This window comes from Apteryx rowi, unplaced genomic scaffold, assembly GCF_003343035.1.
Source record: "Apteryx rowi isolate R43461 unplaced genomic scaffold, aptRow1 scaffold_14, whole genome shotgun sequence".
Classification (NCBI taxonomy): Eukaryota; Metazoa; Chordata; class Aves; order Apterygiformes; family Apterygidae; genus Apteryx; species Apteryx rowi.
The window spans coordinates 2,445,956-2,464,306 of NW_020447641.1; the positions used below are offsets into that span (position 1 = coordinate 2,445,956).

Genomic DNA, 18,351 nt, shown 5'->3' on the forward strand with positions numbered 1-18,351 from the left:
TGATGTACCACAAGTTTATACACAGCTATGCAGGAAGGTGAACTAATGTATGTTCCATCCTTGTCTGTTTGATCTACTTCAAAACTCTGTTCATGTTTATGGAGGGATTCTGAAAGATGACCTCAGAAGTCCTGCTTTTCAATGCCCATAATACTGTGTAGAATAACATCACTTTAGTGCTGCTTAGGCGCATTTTCCTGGGGTACTCCTGCTGTTCCTTTAGGAGTGCTGGAGGGGTTAACCCTGTTACTTGACCAAGCAGGTACATGGTAACTTAAGGTAAGAAACCACTTGTTAGCACTTCATTATCAGTAGCCCTTGAGGCTTAGTTGACTGATCTGTGATATGATAACACATTGTTGACAAATGATGTCTAGAGACAGATGTAGAAGGATGACGTTACAGCTGCTATCTTGGAGTTAGAAATATTTCAGGAAATAATGCAGGATGTTATAGTTAAGTAGTAGACTGGGCGAATATTTGGAGTGCTGTCAGGTTATTAAGATGGTCCTGAAGAAGGCTGGAGGTCTTAGGGCTATTAGAAAGTTGAGCTCAGTGCTGCAGAGGTGCAAAACTCCAGCAGTAGAGTTCACACTTAGCTGTAGAGAGGCTCCTGCTTTTGTTTGCTTTTTGTTGTTATCACAGTTGGATTTAAGTAATCATCCCTATTCAGTATCTTCTAATATTTGGAAAAGTAGGCGAAATATTTGGGGAAACAGGAAAAAGAAAGGAAGTTTTACATAAGAGAAGACTACTCTGGTTTCAGAATAAATACTAGTAAAATAAAACAAAAACAACAAAAACAGCAGAGATAATACTTGATAACAATTCTTTTTATTAAGGTACATAAATATTATTCAGGTATTCTCTTAAAGTTCCTCTTGTCTTGTAGAGAAAATCTGATCAGTCAGACTGATTCTGGTTGCAGAAAGCAACTAAGGTAGTCAAACTTCTGACTTTCTTCCCCCTCCACTGCCCCCAAATTTCTAGATCAAGCAACTGGACTCCTTTCTACTTATGCTTTCTGAAAAGACAAGAGGCAAACTGCTACACACCTGGTTATCAGGGCCTCTGAAATCTGATGCTTAGATCTGTTTGGGAAAGTTTAAATTGTATAATATCTATCTGGTTTTCTTTTCCCCTTCCAGGGAATTTAATGTAAATAAAGTTAACTCAGGAGGTATGAATTTAGTGTTTTCTTGGTAGTGTCTGAAATATTTAAATACTTAAGAGAACTTGAAAATACTGGCACACCAGAAAAATTAGACGGAATTTGTCAAGTTCGTCAAATGACTTTTGATGGTAGTGCAATTGTGTTACTGCCTGTCTTGAAATCTTTTCAATGAGTGATTTCTTGCATCTTAATCACAGACTACTAATACAGTTAAGGATATTGTCTTTAATATTTCGTGAAATATAAAAACTGTATTAGATTCTGGCCCATGGGAGTTGAGTTGTTTAAAAAAAAAAAAAAAAAAATTACTTGAATACTCAGTTTAAGTAGCTTACTATGAATAAGAAACTGCTTTCACTCGCCATTTTCTCCACCAAAAATGACTTTGGCTTCATTCTTTTGTTAGCTGCCAATAATCTATCAGGCTAAGTTGGAGTTAATACACTGTGAGCTGCATAATTGGTTTTACATGAGGTAAACTCTTTCCTAAGTCATGAGGAACTTCGTTTGTTGAAATGTTTTGTTTGAAAGCTGTTCTGTAGGCTTGTGTGTTTATACTTCTAGGAAACACTAAATTTTTTGCCCTTTTTTCCTTGTGCTTCAGGAGCTTGTTCGAAAAGGGATACCTCATCATTTCAGAGCAATTGTTTGGCAACTCTTGTGCAGTGCTCAGAGCATGCCAATTAAGGATCAGTATTCAGAGCTGTTGAAAATGACTTCTCCTTGCGAGAAACTAATAAGAAGGGACATTGCTAGAACATACCCTGAACATGATTTTTTTAAAGAAAAAGACAGCCTTGGACAGGAGGTTTTATTTAATGTAATGAAGGTAGGTCAGTATCTCATGATTCTTGAAAATATATTAGCAAGAATGTTAGCAGCAGAGATTTGGAAAATAATTTGCCTTTGTATATCTTGAACTTGCATCAGTTTCAAGTGTTCAAGGTTTTTTTGAACTTGTTCCACTTGACACTGAAATGGTCTATCATATTGCAGTTTCAAAGATGGCTTTCAAATATTGTATTCCTATAGCTAATAGTAATTAAATGTTTTAAACCTCTTGTAAAATGAAATCATTAACAAGTTTGTATTAAAACAGAATCACATGCTAACTGCTGATGGTATAATGGAATATGGTGTGCTATAAAGTGAAGTAAACAATGTTACTAGAGTTGACTAAGACAAGAATGTTGTAAATCAGAACTGGCATTGAGTTTTCAAGCATTTCTGAACCTGTGTGTGGTAGCATAAAATAGCATGTACAAGCTAATGTGCAGTTGTTAAAGAGCCCAGGTGTAAAATGAGAATGCCACCATGAAATTGATTTTTTTTTCCTTATTGCCTCCACTGTACCAAAGTTTAAATTTAGAAAGACAGATGTTCTCCATATCACATAGTTTCAACAGAAAAGTTGGCAGGATTCCAAATTGCAACAACTTTCACAGCTCTCAAAAGGAAGCCGCAGCCTGCAGCCTGCCTGGGGACGAGTGTTCCCTTCAGCTATGCCTAAAACCTGGAGCTGCTCCGAGAAGGGCTGCTCCATTGCCGGGGCTCTGCCTCCTGCTGTTAGAGCTGAGGCTGGATAGAGAAGTAGGTAACCTTGTTGTGCAGCTTGTATGCCAGCTGTCTGCGTTGTCTTTTTAGACTTGGCAAATTCCTCTAGCATGCATGTTTTTCAGGTGTGCTTTAGTTCGTTCTTTGTAGGCCATCAGAGTAAGGTTTATATCCCTTTGTAGCTGCAGGTAGCAACTAGAATATCTTACTAAACAGATTTCTGAATAGGACTTCTATTTTCTCTTGATTTGGGAGGAAAGAGCAAGCTATTAGTAATGAGCTGTTAGTAAAATTGGAGCAGGAGCTATGATTCTGTTCTGTTACTCATGATGTTTTAATTGTTCAAAGTCTTAAAACTTTATTTCCTAGGCTTACTCTTTAGTGGATCGTGAGGTTGGATACTGTCAAGGAAGTGCTTTTATAGTGGGATTACTGCTTATGCAGGTAAGCATGATGATATAAAAAATGTGAACTTTTAAATCACTGTTAGAATGCATAACAGTATGGAGTTTTTTGTGATGGGAATTTTCATAATAGCTTTTTAATAACTTGTTACAATGGAGTTGTCAAGGGCATTCACTTACTCTGTGAATCAAAGTAGTTTTATTCTCTGTGCTTCTGTCTTTGCCAAGAAGATACAACTTTTCTGAGTGGGAGAATGTATTTATTTCTCAGAGCTAACACAGGGCTGTAGACTTGAAGGTTATTGGGGGGGACACTTTTTAGCTCTTAATGAACTTCTCATTTCAGATTTGACATTTAACTTCCTCATAGTTCAAATGAAACTTCAATTAATTTGATAATCTTAAGGCTGCCTTTAATTTACTGCCTTTGTTTTATACCAAAGTAGGTTATATTGTAAGAAATTTGCAGAACCCCATTTTAGTTTAGAAAACACTTTGCAGGATTTAGTATATACAAAAGTTTATTATAGTAACTAGTTATAAATCCCTTTAAAAAAAAAAAAAAACTCCCAACCTCTCACTTTGATACAGCTTTACATTTGTCTACCATTTTCACTGTGCTTTTTTTAATTTTTAATATAGATGCCAGAAGAAGAGGCATTTTGTGTGTTTGTTAAATTAATGCAAGACTACAGACTACGAGAACTGTTTAAACCGAGCATGGCTGAGCTGGGCCTTTGTATGTACCAGTTTGAATGCATGATACAGGTACATACAAAATCTATTAAATTTTCTCTTTATTAATAAGGAACAATGGGAATTGCTGTTGGAGAGCAGGCATGTCTGTTGGCTGATAGGCTGGTCTCTGACAGTAGCTAGTTTCAGGACTTGAAAGTGAATGCATGTGGCTGTATGGCCTTCTCTTTAACCTTGGTCAGACAGTGACTGGCTTTAAACACTGAAACACAAGGATTTGTACTGTCACACTAAGCATATGAATGACTAATCCTTTTTGGGTTCAAGACTCTAAAAGTACTCAATTTATAGCTCCCCCCACCCCTTTTTAATGTAATTTAGAAGGTGCCCTCATGCACAGAATTCAGCAGCTCCCAGATCTGGCTTACGGAAGACTTGCTGCCAGGTCAGAATGACAGACAGGGGTTTGGGTTTTGTCATCTCCCTCTTTCCTTCCCCTAGGAAGTGATCCAATTCACTGGGGGGTTTGCCTAACGCATGCTCTGCTAAGACGTAGGACTCTGACAGTACCCTAGACCTCTCCAGCTGTGTCTCTGTAGCTGTTCTAGATGTGACTTAGGGAACTGCAAGCCTCTGATTTGCTAGCAAGATCAGGAAGTGTTTTTAGTAACTTGTGCTGTCTAGGGTAGAAATGCTGTATTCTCTACTGAACTTCTGTTGCATCGTTGTTATGATCAAAATGTCTCTCCTAATGCTGTGTTATGAAGCTATTCACTGATTCATCTCTACTGAATATTAATTTTTTTTTTTTCCAGCTTTGTCAAAACCACACACAATAAAACTACCAGCAGAAGCTTAACATGTTGTTTTTTCCTAATCTTCTTTCCAGGAGCAGCTTCCAGAGCTTTATGTGCACTTTCAGTCTCAGAGTTTCCACACTTCTATGTATGCATCATCATGGTTTTTAACTGTATTTCTTACAACTTTTCCACTACCAATTGCAACAAGAATATTTGATATCTTTATGTCTGAGGTAACTACTCGATACTCATATGTTCCATTTCAAGAGTAGCTTTTAAAAAGCAGTTGTTTAGGTAGTGGTATAAATTCCATTCAGATGGGCAAATCTCACAGGTATTCTTGCTTTTTAGTCCTTATGCTTATTGGAGTATTTTGATAGGGGAAGATATCTGTGTGATAGCCTACCAAGGAAGAGCAAATACATCTGTGCATGTATATCTTGTATATGTAACTTTGCACTGTAAGTGCATGGAAGAGTTATCAAATCTCCTGCATGTTCTGGATGCAATACCAATAGCATTTCATACAATTGGAACATCAGTTTCTCAATAATATAGTGAGCGGGTGGAATGAGGGTGGAAAGCAATGCTGCTTTCAAGCCAAAGTTAAAGCTCTGCGAGGATATACAGAACAGGAAGAAGCAGTGCTGCAAATTCTGCAGAACTATTGTCCAGAAGACAAACAGTAGCCAAACAAATGCATGTATTTATTTAGTGGCATTATCAAAATGACACCTAAGGCATGTTCAGAATTAGAGCTTCAAATGGTTGTAGCTGGTAACAAACCAAAGCCTGTTATTCCTCTACAATCTTCTTTTAGAAGACATCAAGTCAAAGGTGTATCCTTTCAGCTTACACTCAAATGTTCAAGGTAGTATACATGAGTCAAGCATTTCCTTGTATCGATTTAAGTAGTTTAACTGTGGTGCACCATGTCTGAAATTAAAATCTTTTTTGAGAAGTACTTTTTTTTTTTTTTGGTACCAGATACTTAAAAACAAACAAACAACTGGATAAAAACTGATGTAGGGAAGACCTGTAGCTCAAGAGTTTTTTTTACCTCAGCTTCCCCCTCTGAGGAGGGTCTGGCAACTGTTTAGTAGCTCAGCCTGACTACTTAGGGCGAAATAAGGAACCCAAGACCAATTTGTTGTTTGCAGATTTTCTGTAGGGTTTTTTGGTTGTATGGGAACCTGGGTGAGCTCTCCAACAGTAGTAAATATTAGATTCATTATTGCTCTATACTGTTGACAATGCCATAAATAACTGTTGGGTATTTTTTTTAACTTTTTTCAGGGTTTAGAGATAGTATTTCGAGTAGGTTTAGCAGTTCTTCAGATGAACCAAGCAGAGTTACTGCAACTTGACATGGAAGGAATGTTACAGGTAAATTAAGGTTATGATAATCATAATAGATGTCTGAAATGTATGTGAAGCACATAAGTGTATGTTTCTTTGCAACTATTATATGTAATCTTGTGCTCTGATTGCTTTTAGCACTTTCAAAAGGTCATTCCACATCAGTTTGACAGTGGTCCAGACAAATTAATCCAAGCATCTTACCAAGTCAAATACAATGCAAAAAAGATGAAAAAGTAGGTATAACATTTTGAGAAAATAGATTATACTGTTGCTGAGAGTTGCTCTTTGTTTGTGTATCTTAAACTAAAATACTGAATAACAAGTTTTCCTTGTTTAATTTTTCTGGTTTTTATACTGTAAACAGTTAAAATTGAAGTTTTATCAGCCAGAGAATTCTTCTAAATTGGTATTTGCTATTTCCAAAATATAATAAAGCTATGTCTTGTGTATTAAAATAACCCTAAAAGTGCTTTTGAAAAAAGCTGCAACTTTTGTAAACAGGAGTTGAATAGAGCCAGTAGGCTTTTGTGAGGGCAAGTTGGGCAAGGGAGGTTAAATTTCACTGTGGTCGGGTCTTAATTCTTAAGACTTACCTTTTCAGGAACTGCAGAACTATTCACACAGTGTTAGAGAGTATATGTGAGCTAGATGAGGTCTGGTTAAAATCTAAATTGATGAAATTTTGTAATGCCATTAAGAATTGGAAAAAAAAAAAATTAGATTACCTGTACTTCTGCTCTTTTCTGCCTTTTGTAGATATATATATTTTGCTAAGTCAAGCTGCATACCTTGCCTTTTTCCAGGGTCAAGTTAGGCATTTCCTCCATTCTTAAGCTGGGCCCTTGGCTGTAGTACACAGTATATTCAGTGTTCTTGTGCTGCGGGTTGTACTTGGCCCTTGCAAGTTGAATTTACCCATCCTTCGGTCGGCAACCTGTAACCAATGCTGTACAGTGAGCAGTCTGTTTTATCTGAAACGGAAGTAGTAACAAAGTTTTCAGGGGATATGCTTTCTCTGACAGCCAGTATAAATGTATGCAGTTTAAAACCCTACCATTCTGAGTCTAAACACATCTACCTGGTCGCCCTCTGTAGAGACTCTGTATACCTCAGCTTACATTTCTTGTGTGGTTGCCACCCTTTCCATTGAGACAATTTTGTTGTTTGCTGGAGAAGGGCAAAAACTGGGTGGATTTAAGTTTTTTGTCTTGAATCTCTTTGCATTCTCCTGTTGTCCAAGCTCTGTTTTCCTTTGGCTTAATGTAGTGGGTTGGTTTTTGTATAATTACTGAGTTGTTATTGCAAAGTAGCTCCAAATCATCTGAGTATGTTATCAAGACTACACAAGCAGGCACCTGCACTTCAGAGTGCTGGTTCAGAGTCTGTTCATATCTACAGAAGTCCTTCTTCTGGTGTTTAAATTAGTTTTAATGTCCAGTCAAAATATTTACAGGAGTACACTGGCAACTCTCAAGTGGTTGGCTAAGCAGAGGAAATATCAATAATTTGTATCTGTTAGGTTTTTTTAGTTGTACTTTTAGACAAGTAAATTGTCTGAATTTTTCTAATCACTCTTTCTAATTTTTAGGTTAGAAAAGGAATACACTACAATAAAAACAAAAGAAATGGAAGAACAAGTTGAAATTAAAGTAAGGCTTAGACTCAACATATTTATTTCTGGAGCAATTTAATTCCTAGCTGTGGGTTACTTGTTTGATCTATGTCTGCAGTGGGATACGTTGTAACTGAGATCCCAAAGTCTCCTTTCAGCATTTGCATTTGGACTGACTGTTCATAAAGGACACTTTTATAGTGGAGTTTTTGAGGATTCTGGTGGGCTCAAGTAATGAAAGATCACAGGTAGAGACCTGCTGAACTTACAAAATGTTTGTTATTTTCTGCTGACTAAACCTTGACTACAGACAGCCTCTTTTGGAGGTTCCCAGTATGCTGTTTCAGATGTAGATGTCCCAGATGGGAGGCTTTGAAAAGCATGTTAAAGGAGAGCTTGATACAATGAAGTCATGGGAATGGTTTATCATTGATTTTGAGATCTTGATTTTTTTTCATGCGTTGGACCAAGGTTAAGTGTCTTCTGTTAGCAGGTTTTTGTTTTTTTTTTCCTTTTGGAGCTTCTGCAATTGATACATAATGTGATAGACCTGTGAGTTGAGCTCTGTTCTGAGAAGTTTTTATTTCCCTTTTACTAACTGACCTACTTCCTATCTCTACTAATCATTGCATCTTTTTGCTTTCATGACACAAGCTTTTGCCCACCCTTGTTTCACTTTTATTTTTTTCGGCATGGTGTTTAATCTGGATTTGCTTCCTGCTTGTATGATGTTTTTTAGTGGGTTCCATGAGCAAAGGCAGGGGGAGAAGGGAGGCAGGAGTGTGCTGTGCAGAGCTTAGTAGAGGGAGTCAGAGTTACACCCACCCTTCCTTCTTCCTTTCCCCCGCTAGTCATTTTGCCTTCCAATATCATGTTCTAAGGTATTGTTTCTTCAGAAAAATTCAGTGACGTGCATTTGGGAGCCCAAAGGTGTTCTAAGCCTTTTTCCAGCAGTTTTTGTTATCTCTATGACAGCAAGACAGTCAGTGGCAGTATCTAACCTCTGTCAGGGACTGCTGTGATGGCTTTTCAGATTATATTTGCAGGTCTTAAAGGCCAACTCTATGCAAAATAGGAGGGAATAATACCCTTAAGACAGCTGTAACTTTCAATCTGAGGAATTTAACTGATGGTTGAAGCTCTTCCCTGCTGCTTAACCACCTCTTCCCTACCCTGCCTTACGAAAAAATGACAACAGCAAACAAAAATCCCCAAACCTCAGCAACCCAAAGCAGAATATTTACTGTCTGTTTCTAGGTCCCCTTTTGGGAAAGGGAGTCCTGACAATCCAAACTTAGGTGTGTAAGATTCAGCTAGCTGTTGCAATTTTTATAAAAAACAATTTGACTGACTCTCTAGGTGCTAAAAAGCTCTTATATTTTACAGAGATGAGAAATGAGCACGTTGAGTCTGCCTCTTACCCTGGCAGAATAAAGCATTGCTAAACTAATATCTGTGTGTCTATTCTTGTGGATACAGATCTTCTCTACTTGAATACTGACTGCTAAAATTTATAGAAAATGCATTAATAAAATGTGCTTTTTGGTTCAATTCTTTCTCACATTTGGAGCTGGTGAAGTAAATTCTCAGTATAATTTCTTGGAGATGAAATAAATATGATTATGTAATTTAACAGAAAGTATTGGGAGGAAAAGGAAAGCAACCTTGCAGCTCTCTTCCATGAGCACCTCCTAGTGCAGTGGGAAGTGCACTTTCATGTCCCTTCGCCATGAGGTGAACTGCCTCCAGTCCTGTTGAAGAGGAGACTGTCAAGCCCAACAGTGTTATGTGGTTAAGCTCTGTGGTTCACCTGTGCACATACTGCTTTCATCTAACATATAGGCTTAATGTGTTGTCTTTGCTATACCAAGCTGTTTAAAACTCCTCTTGAGTTAGTACATCATAAAAAAGGATGTTAAAAAGGTGGTTGCAACTTATTTTCTGTTTATACTGATTTTTCAGAAGTGTGATAATGATCTGAAAGATTGTTAACTTGGCTTTTATCAGACTTTGAATTCATAACTTGAAACAATTCTGAATCGTTTCCCTTGTAGAGGTTACGAACTGAAAATAGACTCTTGAAACAGCGCATCGAAACATTAGAAAAAGTAAGTATGTTGGTGACTAGATTTAATTTATACTACTTTATTATAAAATTGCCATCAGTATATGAAATGGGAATCTTGTAACTATAGTTCATTAGGTTTTTTCTGCTAATCTGTGGTATTTACTAACAGTGCTTTGCCAAATAGCATGGCAATAACAGCCTAGCAATTAAGGTCACTGCTTATAAATGTTTAAATCCATTATGCATGGATCTTACTGAATGTATGAAGCTGAACATTTTGACATATGCCAACTTTTATTATACTGTTTTGTTTTTTTCCCTTAAGAATTAGAAGGGTGTCTTCAAAATACAAATGACTACATGAAATAGTGGGGTTCTTGAGTGGAAAAAAGGCTCTTGTGAGAGATTCCTTGCTTCTGGAAATCTGAAGTTACTACATAGGTTTATATAAGAGCAAACTGAACGACCTACCAGTGACCAGAGAAGCAGAGGTGAAAGCAGGTTATTTCACTGCTAATTAATACAACAGTAGAGGGCTGTTGCAACATTCACAGTCAGTATAGGAAGCCTGCTGCCTTTACGTTGTCTCGCACAGTTTTGTATTTTCCTAGAAATTGGGATATGAGGGAGGGAAGGGAAAGCTAAGTTATTTTTTCAAAGTTTAGTTTGGCATAAAGTTTTGTTAGGCTTCCTTGTAACTGGATATCATTTTCAAAGTATTCATCTAACTTGTTACGTTGCCAACACGCTGGCATTGCGCTCTGGCCCCTCCTCCTATATTTGGATCCTGTACTTCTGCAGCAGGTTGCATCGGAGCAAGGCTGGTCTAGAATGAAAACATTCTTATCTGTCTTGTCTGGCCATGTTAACTGTCTTTCTCCAAACGAAATTAAACACTTGTGAGTTGCAAACAGTTGTTCATGCCTCATGGGGAGGGAAAGGGCAGAGTTTCAGTTTGCAGTGACATAACTGAAAGGTGTCACATTTCAGATAATAAATCTGTTACAGTTTCTTGGAGAAACTGTCAAACTGTCAAATTCTAATTAATTGCAATTTCTGAGTGTCAGTTTGGAAGAAAGCACGTGATGAGGACACTTTGAGAAACAAAGTGGTGAACAAATATGGCTTTATAAACATCCTCATGTTTCAAATATTAGTGTTAGTAAAATTAATTGTAAAGAACAGGCTGTTTTTAAGAAGCTTGAGGCTGTAGTGAATCATTTCAGTAATTTTGCGGCATATTTATAATAGTAAATATCCATGTCTTATAATTAACTTGCAGAGAAGTTTTTTTGTGTTTTGTTTTTGAGTCAGGATGTCAGTGATAAACTGCCAGATGCTACAAATTCTATACTTAAATTTCAGAATGCATTTTCAGAGTATCTCAGTCTGATTGGGATTAGAACACTTCAAAATCAGATAATATTATCCATTAATGAGAATTTCTGGATATCATTATTGCAGCATCTGAAGAACAGATCATAAAGTGTGAACAAAAGTGTTCAGTTCTCCTATTACAGATTTGTTTTTTATGAATAACTCCTCATCCTAACATATGATTTAATTGTGATTTCTTTAGTGTGCCTTGATGAATTTCTTACCTTAGCTTCTCCCTCTAATTAATAGTTCTTATCAACCAGTTTGAACTTTAATGTTAATAGCAATTCCAAGGACAAAGATGGCTTAACTGTCTGCAAAGAGATATATTCTCTGTTGTAGAGTCTGCAGAAAACTATTGCTTTTAAGGGTGATAGGATGGAAATGAGACTTTCTGCACAGGACATTTAATGAACTTCAAGGAAACTGCAAGGAAAGAGAATATATGAACTGTTGATTGAGTTACTGCTAGAATTTACTAAAGCAAAATATTAACCCTCATGGTTGAAACTTTCTACTTTTCATGGCTGTTAGCTTGCACCATCTAACTTTCTTGCTTTATCTTTTCCAAAGCTTTAGTCCTGCATGAATGCCTCTGCGCTTAGTGGAGTTTCTAATGTGCTCAAATTATGCCTTCCTTTCATGTTGTGGATGGACCACAGATCACCTCTTGCATCCAACTACTAGATCATATCAGATAATGTGTTACTAACTTCTGCTGTTAAGGAAAGAAGGCTGTTCAGATAAAAATATCCCATCTTCTGTAGGTGAATTTTAAATGTTGTAAAGTCCAGCTTTGAGACCTTGTATCAATTGTTAAAATGTGTTAAATTGTTTTAAAAATCCCTGCTTCCTAGGACTTTCAGGAAGAGTTGCCTTAATTTATATGAAGAGTTATTAATTTAAAAAGAGGCTGTACAGAAAGTGGGTAGAATTTGGGCGTTTCTTTTCCTTGCTCTTGATTTTTTTTGTTGCTTTTATCACTCCTTTGTTTTTGTTTTTCTTTTCCTTATTCCTATCTGAATTTTTCCTTTGTAGGAAAGTGCTTCCTTGGCAGATAGATTGATACAGGTATAGTCCTTTAGTGTTTTACCATATGAATTTGTTCCTACTCTAATAAAAGAAAATTCTGCTTTAATGCATGCATATTTGCATGTGTTTAAGAAATGTATCCCTACCTTGTTGATTTGGAAATAAATGCATAGCTAATTTCTTACTACAATTTGTTTAATTTTATATACTAAAAACATATAAACCCAATACCTGCACGTTATAATATTTTGCTAACGTGATGTAAACTTTTAGTACAAATTCCTGTTACAAATGTGTTCCACAGCATTGTATTAACAGTGAAATTGAATATTGCAAACTTAAATCTGTGCATGTACAAATGAGTAATATTGCATGAATTAAATCTTATTGAATGCAGGTACACCACTGAGCTTGCTAAAAGGATGCCAAACTTTAATAAAATACTAAAGCAGCTATTTAGTATCGCATTGTCCTGAAATTTTTTTGTACTTTATGCTGTTTGCAAAACTAATCTGATAAAACAAGTAGCTAAACATCACAAAGGCAGTCTTTCTTGGATCTGTCCTCAATTGCTTTAAAAAGAAAATTATGTCCTAAGGGACAAGTGACAAGGGCCCAGGAGGCTGAGGAAAACTACCTCATAAAACGGGAGCTGGCCACCATCAAACAGCAGAGTGATGAGGCCATTACTAAACTGGAGCAAGCTGAGAATACCATCAGGGAGCTCCAGCAGCAGCAGCAATGGGTAAGGAGCCTGGCAGCACCTCATCTCATGGTTTTCAATCACTTGTGTTTATTTTTCCTCCTCATGACACGGTCCCTATGCTGTCTTTGTAGATGCTTGTTTATTGTGATTTGCATTATTAAAATTACATAAATTGGACTAAAGGCTATTTTTGTCAGTTTTTACTGATAAAGATTAGATTCATAATCTTGGATAAACTTAAGTTATTTAAAAATGAAAAAGTAAGACCACCTTTGAGTAGCTCTTACTAAAAATCTAGCCATTGCTAATTGTGTCGCTTCACTCAATTTGAATTGGTTCATAATTCCTTTAGCTAGAGTCTAATGTAAGTCATTCCCTTTTGCGTTAACTTTTTCTACATACCCACTTTTTTTTCTAGCATTCTTAAATTCAGTTCTTGCAAAACAAATAGAAGGGGATTGACCCTTGGTTTGGAGTTGCAGACTTAATAAAAGGTGTGGGTTTTGATTTTGTTTTGTTTCAGATAGAGCAGAAAAATAACTGTCTTTAGCAGCCATATCTAGTAATGTGCTTATGTTAAATGTGTTTTAACTTGTGTAATGTGCAAGACTTCAGAGGATTATTGTGAGACTGAAGTTGCTTCATCTAAGCTGCTTGCAAAGTCCTGATATCTTGTCCTGAGAGAGAGAGATGCAATTTATGCAGTCTTCATTTGCTGAATAAACTATGCACTAGCAGTGCTGACGTGCATATGCTCGTATTGCTTTAAACAAGTGGTATCCAGGTGGTACTTTGAAGCTCTGGGCACTTCGAGTTTGTGATTAAAAACACAACTTTAAGAACTCCAGCTTACTGCAGCTGCTTACTAAAGATGATGTAAGTTTGGTTCACACTTTCTCCACCAAAGCTCTGGCAATACTTGTGTATCTTCTTGGAAGATGGAGAACAGATTTTGCTAGACTGAAAAAAAAAAAAATCATTTAACTGAAATTCAGCTTTACGGAAATGGTGTATTATGTTTAATGCATTTCAGCATGCAAATGGTGCATATTCTAGAATAGTCACAGGGACCTTTATCATAATTAAGTGATCTGTGGCTCTATAACATCTAATGTTGCTTTTTATTTTATTTTTTTTTATTTGAAGAAATTATGATTGAGAGAGTTGGGGATGTTCTAATGTTGCTTTCCAGACTTTTTGATATGTTGTAATCTTTCAAGTGAAATAAAACGAAATGTTTGTAGACTGGGTAGCCATTTGTTTTACTGTCTGATCACCATAGTATACCTGTTTTTGGACTGTGTTTTTGGAGACAGCCTAGTGACACTGTTACTAACGTGTTTAATTACAAGTCACAAAACAGGACTAAAATGCCATGTTAAAAATTCAGCTTGGGAATTCATGCTCAAATTTAACTTGCTGAACTATGTTTACCTGTTAATTGATGGGCAGTAAGACTTTGAAAGCTAATGCTTTGAGCCGTGCAGCTTGGCTAGGTATGGGAACTGGTCCTGAGCAAACCTGTGGATAACAACTGTCCGGATTGGAGCTGTGAGGACAGGAGCTGGGGCAGATATTGCAGGAGCGGGGAGAAAGCAAAAAGCGAGAGTAGGCAATTAAATTAAGAGCCTCACTTCCTAACGTGCATGCTCCCAGCCTTGCTCTCCTCCACGTGCATGTGAATATGGCTATAGGAGAGAGCCTGGCTTGGAGCTAAGGTTGTAAACTCATACAGCTACAGAGGGATTTATGCTTAGTAACTGCCTAATTTTGGCAGTGTAAAGAATTATACTGTGTTATTGGAGACGGTCTGAATTAACTTAATGTGGTGAAAGGTGTTGAGATGGTTTGGATTAATGGTTCCCTAGCTGCTTCTGCATTAGTAAGATTTGTATTTGAACAGCTTTTTAGCCTTTTGTTTCCAAGCATGGGAATAGAAGCAAATGTAAACATGGTGAATGCATTCAGGGCTCCACCTAGTGGAAATCTTTGAATTTTGGAATTTTACTTTGGTAGAATACACTGGTAAATCTTTTTGCCATTTTCTAATGGCAGTTGCTTTGCTCTTGGTAATACTTGTCTTCAGTGTTGTCTTATGAATACTTCCTTTGCTGCTTTTTCTCCAGTGATTTCAGTTTGCTTATTGTGATTATTAAAAATGATTGCACAGTGGATTTATGCTAATAAATGGTTTATGGTTTAACTGTGCTTATTTAAAGGTACAGTGTCTATCATATGTTTCATAATCTACATCTATTCCAATCTTGAGTCCTCTGTCTCAGCATGATATAAACTGTAAAGTTTGGGTATGAATTGGAATTTCTGAATTATCAAAAAAACTATCAAAGGATACTTGCAGCTGCCTCTTGGTTCTTTTCAACAGCACCATGATTTTTAGGAGAAAAATCTAAATTCATGAGGCAAGAGAAACAAGAGTTGACTTCATATTTTTGCTACCAAAGACGACCTCTCTAATATTTCAAAGGAAGCTAGCTGTATCCTTTGGGGGGGGGGGGAGTATTTGTATTTAAATACTATCCAGGGTTTATGCTCACTGTTCTGTGAGATTTGATTGCACAGGATAAAGTGGGACAGTTCAAGATAAATATTGAAGGTGCCTCTGGGTTGGAGGGGTGGGGGATTCTCCTTGCAGCACTTCTCTGAAAGGCTGAACGTAGAGGTGGGTACAAGAGTATGCCTTTGACAGAAGGCCAACTCCAGAAACCCAAATTACATGCGATCTTACTTTTGCCTGTGTTGAAATGCTTGTAGGGAGTTTTGAATTGAACCAGAATGACTTTGTTTTAGGTTTCTTGAGTCTAGTTGGGGAAGTTCTTGTTAACATTTTGTTCCTTATTTAAAGGAAGGGAAGGTCTGCTGTATTTTTTTTCTCCTAGATGACCTGAAAATAGTGCTAATGCACATATAATGAAGATTTTATTAAATCAAATGTATTCTACATATTTCTAAATACACTTAAGATTATTTGGGAATGGGGAGAGAAGTTGAAAATAGTAAGGTTTGAAACTTCATAATTAATTTTACTTTGAATGCAAACTTTCACATCCTAATAGAGAATAACTAGGTCAGTGCAAGCTTTTTAAAAGCAATATAACCTGTAAAGTTCTATTAAGTTGCAAACGAGGGAGAAAGAAATAACTGTAAAGCTAAGAGCATGCTTCAGTGCTCCGGGAGCTCACAGGTAGCAGCTGTGCCAGCCAGAACAACTGCTTTAGCTACCCAAACGTTTGCCTGAAAGAGAATGGTAATGATTTTGTTTTACCTGGTGTGTCAAATCTTTAAATATAGAAATTTGCCGAAGGCTTCTGGATGCGGTTGGTAACCAAAAGACTAAGAGGAAGGTGGTTTCTTCCCTGTAGTGCTAGTAAACTAAGAGCTGCCTGGGGGAAGCTGTGCCTGACCGCAGCAGGGCCCAGCTGGTTTTGTTCCAAAGCGTGCGGAGAGGGACTGTGTCAGAGGCCGGGGTAATTGGCCCCTGCTAATGTACCCCGATAGTTATACTCTGAGGGGCCTTCTCTTCTGCTGTGTGTTCTTGTTTTGTTGGTTTTTTTTACAAAAAAAAATTTCTATTGGGTTCATAAAAGTGAAAACTCTGGGATTTCTTCCAATGAAATACATCTCTAGAGCACAAATCTCAATCTTTCTCAGTGATATTTTAGTTTTTAGTGATGAGCCAATTCTTCAGTCTGAATATTTGAGAATCCAGTCTGATATAAGAGCAAATTCAGGCAGCAAAAATTGCTTTACACCTTATTTTTAAGAAAGCTCTCCAAAGTAAATGTTACATGAAGACAAAACTGAACGGACTAAACATCCAGATGGGAAGCGTATGTATGTTGTGAGGCAATTTGTGGCCATGTATTTGATTATCTTCATGGCAACACTATAAAGTGCAGTTTCTTTTTAGGAACAGATGCCAGAATGACTGATACTAAGGAGCATAATAACTAATCTGGGAAGTATGTGCTTGTAATGGAGTGTTGCAACCTTGTGGAAGACTTAATTTTACAATGTACTTTTTTATTAAGTTCTAATTTGCTACCAAAAAGCAGAAAATATAACTACTTTATTTAGCAAAGCACTACAGCTAGTTTTTAAATGCATAAAGTTAGCTGGGCAGCTGCTGAATGATCCTTTAGTTGCCCTTCAGTATAGAGTACTAGGAAGGCACTTTGTGATGTACATAACTCCATGTAGTAATCTGGAGTCAGCCAGAGTAACAGAGAGACTGAGACTTGACCGCTCCTGATGAGACTTTAACATCTAGGGGGTGTTGGAAAAACACATCCAGTTGTGTGAAGCCAAGCAAGGATTTGCTTTCTTCAGAAGCAAGTGGCTGTAGAACCACACTTTTAGTACTGTATAATACAGAGGCATCTGTTCAACACATGCTAAAGCAAAGTGGTACTTCTGTGGCTAAAACATTTAGCTGGTAATTGGAAATCTGGATTCCCACTGCTATTTATTAATTTATTTTGTCACAAATCCTAGGGCTTGAGGCAAACATAAAAGCAAAGGCTTTTACTAAATATGTCAGTCCAAAAAGTGAAATTTTGAACTTTTTGACTATAAACTTATTAATTTTGGTAGCTTTGTATAACATAAGAACCATCCTTGACCTGTTAAGGTTTTTTTAAAGAAGCAAAAATCCTAGCTTTGAATTTCTGCAAGTTTACTTTTAAGTTTGTTTTGATCTTGGCTGTACTTTTTTGCCAGTCTATCAAGACTAATTTTTAAGTTTGTTTGTGATTAAGTAGATAAATGCCCCTAATATATTCCTTAGGCAGGTTAAATTTAATGACAATTAAAAATTGCGTAACTTGTGCCTATAACTGGCTAAATAACTTACCTTCTTACCCTCCCAAATACTCATTATTTGACAAATGTCAGTTAAGTTTTTGAGGTTCCCAAACTGGCTATAGTACACTTACATATTGTTGTAAAATTAGGATATATTTAAGTAATTCTTCAGACTGCAGTTTCCTCTGTTTCCTAGAAAGTCCAGGAGGAGTTCTTGCCCAAAGAAAGTGCCCTGCGTTTGTTCTTGTTTCATTCCCTATCTGGAACAAGAAAGTGAGAGTCCATCTGTCTTGCTGTGTGCATCATGGATAAACTTGTATAAACAGCCAGGGAAGATCAAAGAGCCATTGCCCATTCCCTGCCTCTGCGTGGTGTTTCATGTGCTGGTTATGCTCCCATATGGTGTGAGGCAGTTGTACAAGTGCATCAGCATAGTCCACCCTTCTCTTTATGTTCAAATCAGGGCTACCTCCACCCCTTGCTGAGGCAAAGTCATTATGGAATTTGAAAATAATATAAATAAAGCTAGTCTGGTATAGGGGAAAGTTTAATATTAAGTATGAACATCAGTGACCAATATTATGATTTTCTTTGTACGTTAACAGCATTCCCTGTGTGTTCAGCTATAGAGTTAAGATGGGCATTTAATTTTTTTTAATGGATAGTCTCAGTGAAACTAAAGGCTTTATGCAAAAGCTGTATTTGCCTTTTAATGCTTTGTGTATATCCCCTCCCTTATAGCTCC

The 18,351-nt window shown here is 36.9% G+C and overlaps 1 protein-coding gene across 8 annotated transcripts in view; it reads left to right on the forward strand.

Moving 5' to 3' along the window:
* The window catches only part of EVI5 (ecotropic viral integration site 5), an 89,411-nt gene that overhangs the window by 20,772 nt on the left and 50,288 nt on the right, over positions 1 to 18,351 (forward strand). For 4 of the 8 annotated variants that reach the window (XM_026057462.1, XM_026057468.1, XM_026057464.1 and 1 more), the window contains exons 4-13: positions 1,779 to 2,003; positions 3,098 to 3,172; positions 3,775 to 3,900; positions 4,718 to 4,861; positions 5,925 to 6,014; positions 6,126 to 6,223; positions 7,579 to 7,639; positions 9,657 to 9,710; positions 12,086 to 12,118; positions 12,678 to 12,824. In XM_026057462.1, coding sequence (XP_025913247.1) covers positions 1,779 to 2,003; positions 3,098 to 3,172; positions 3,775 to 3,900; positions 4,718 to 4,861; positions 5,925 to 6,014; positions 6,126 to 6,223; positions 7,579 to 7,639; positions 9,657 to 9,710; positions 12,086 to 12,118; positions 12,678 to 12,824 — 1,053 coding nt within the window. The remainder of the gene's footprint in view (positions 1 to 1,778; positions 2,004 to 3,097; positions 3,173 to 3,774; positions 3,901 to 4,717; positions 4,862 to 5,924; positions 6,015 to 6,125; positions 6,224 to 7,578; positions 7,640 to 9,656; positions 9,711 to 12,085; positions 12,119 to 12,677; positions 12,825 to 18,351) is intronic. The other 4 variants (XM_026057467.1, XM_026057470.1, XM_026057466.1 and 1 more) reach the window with 3 other exon arrangements.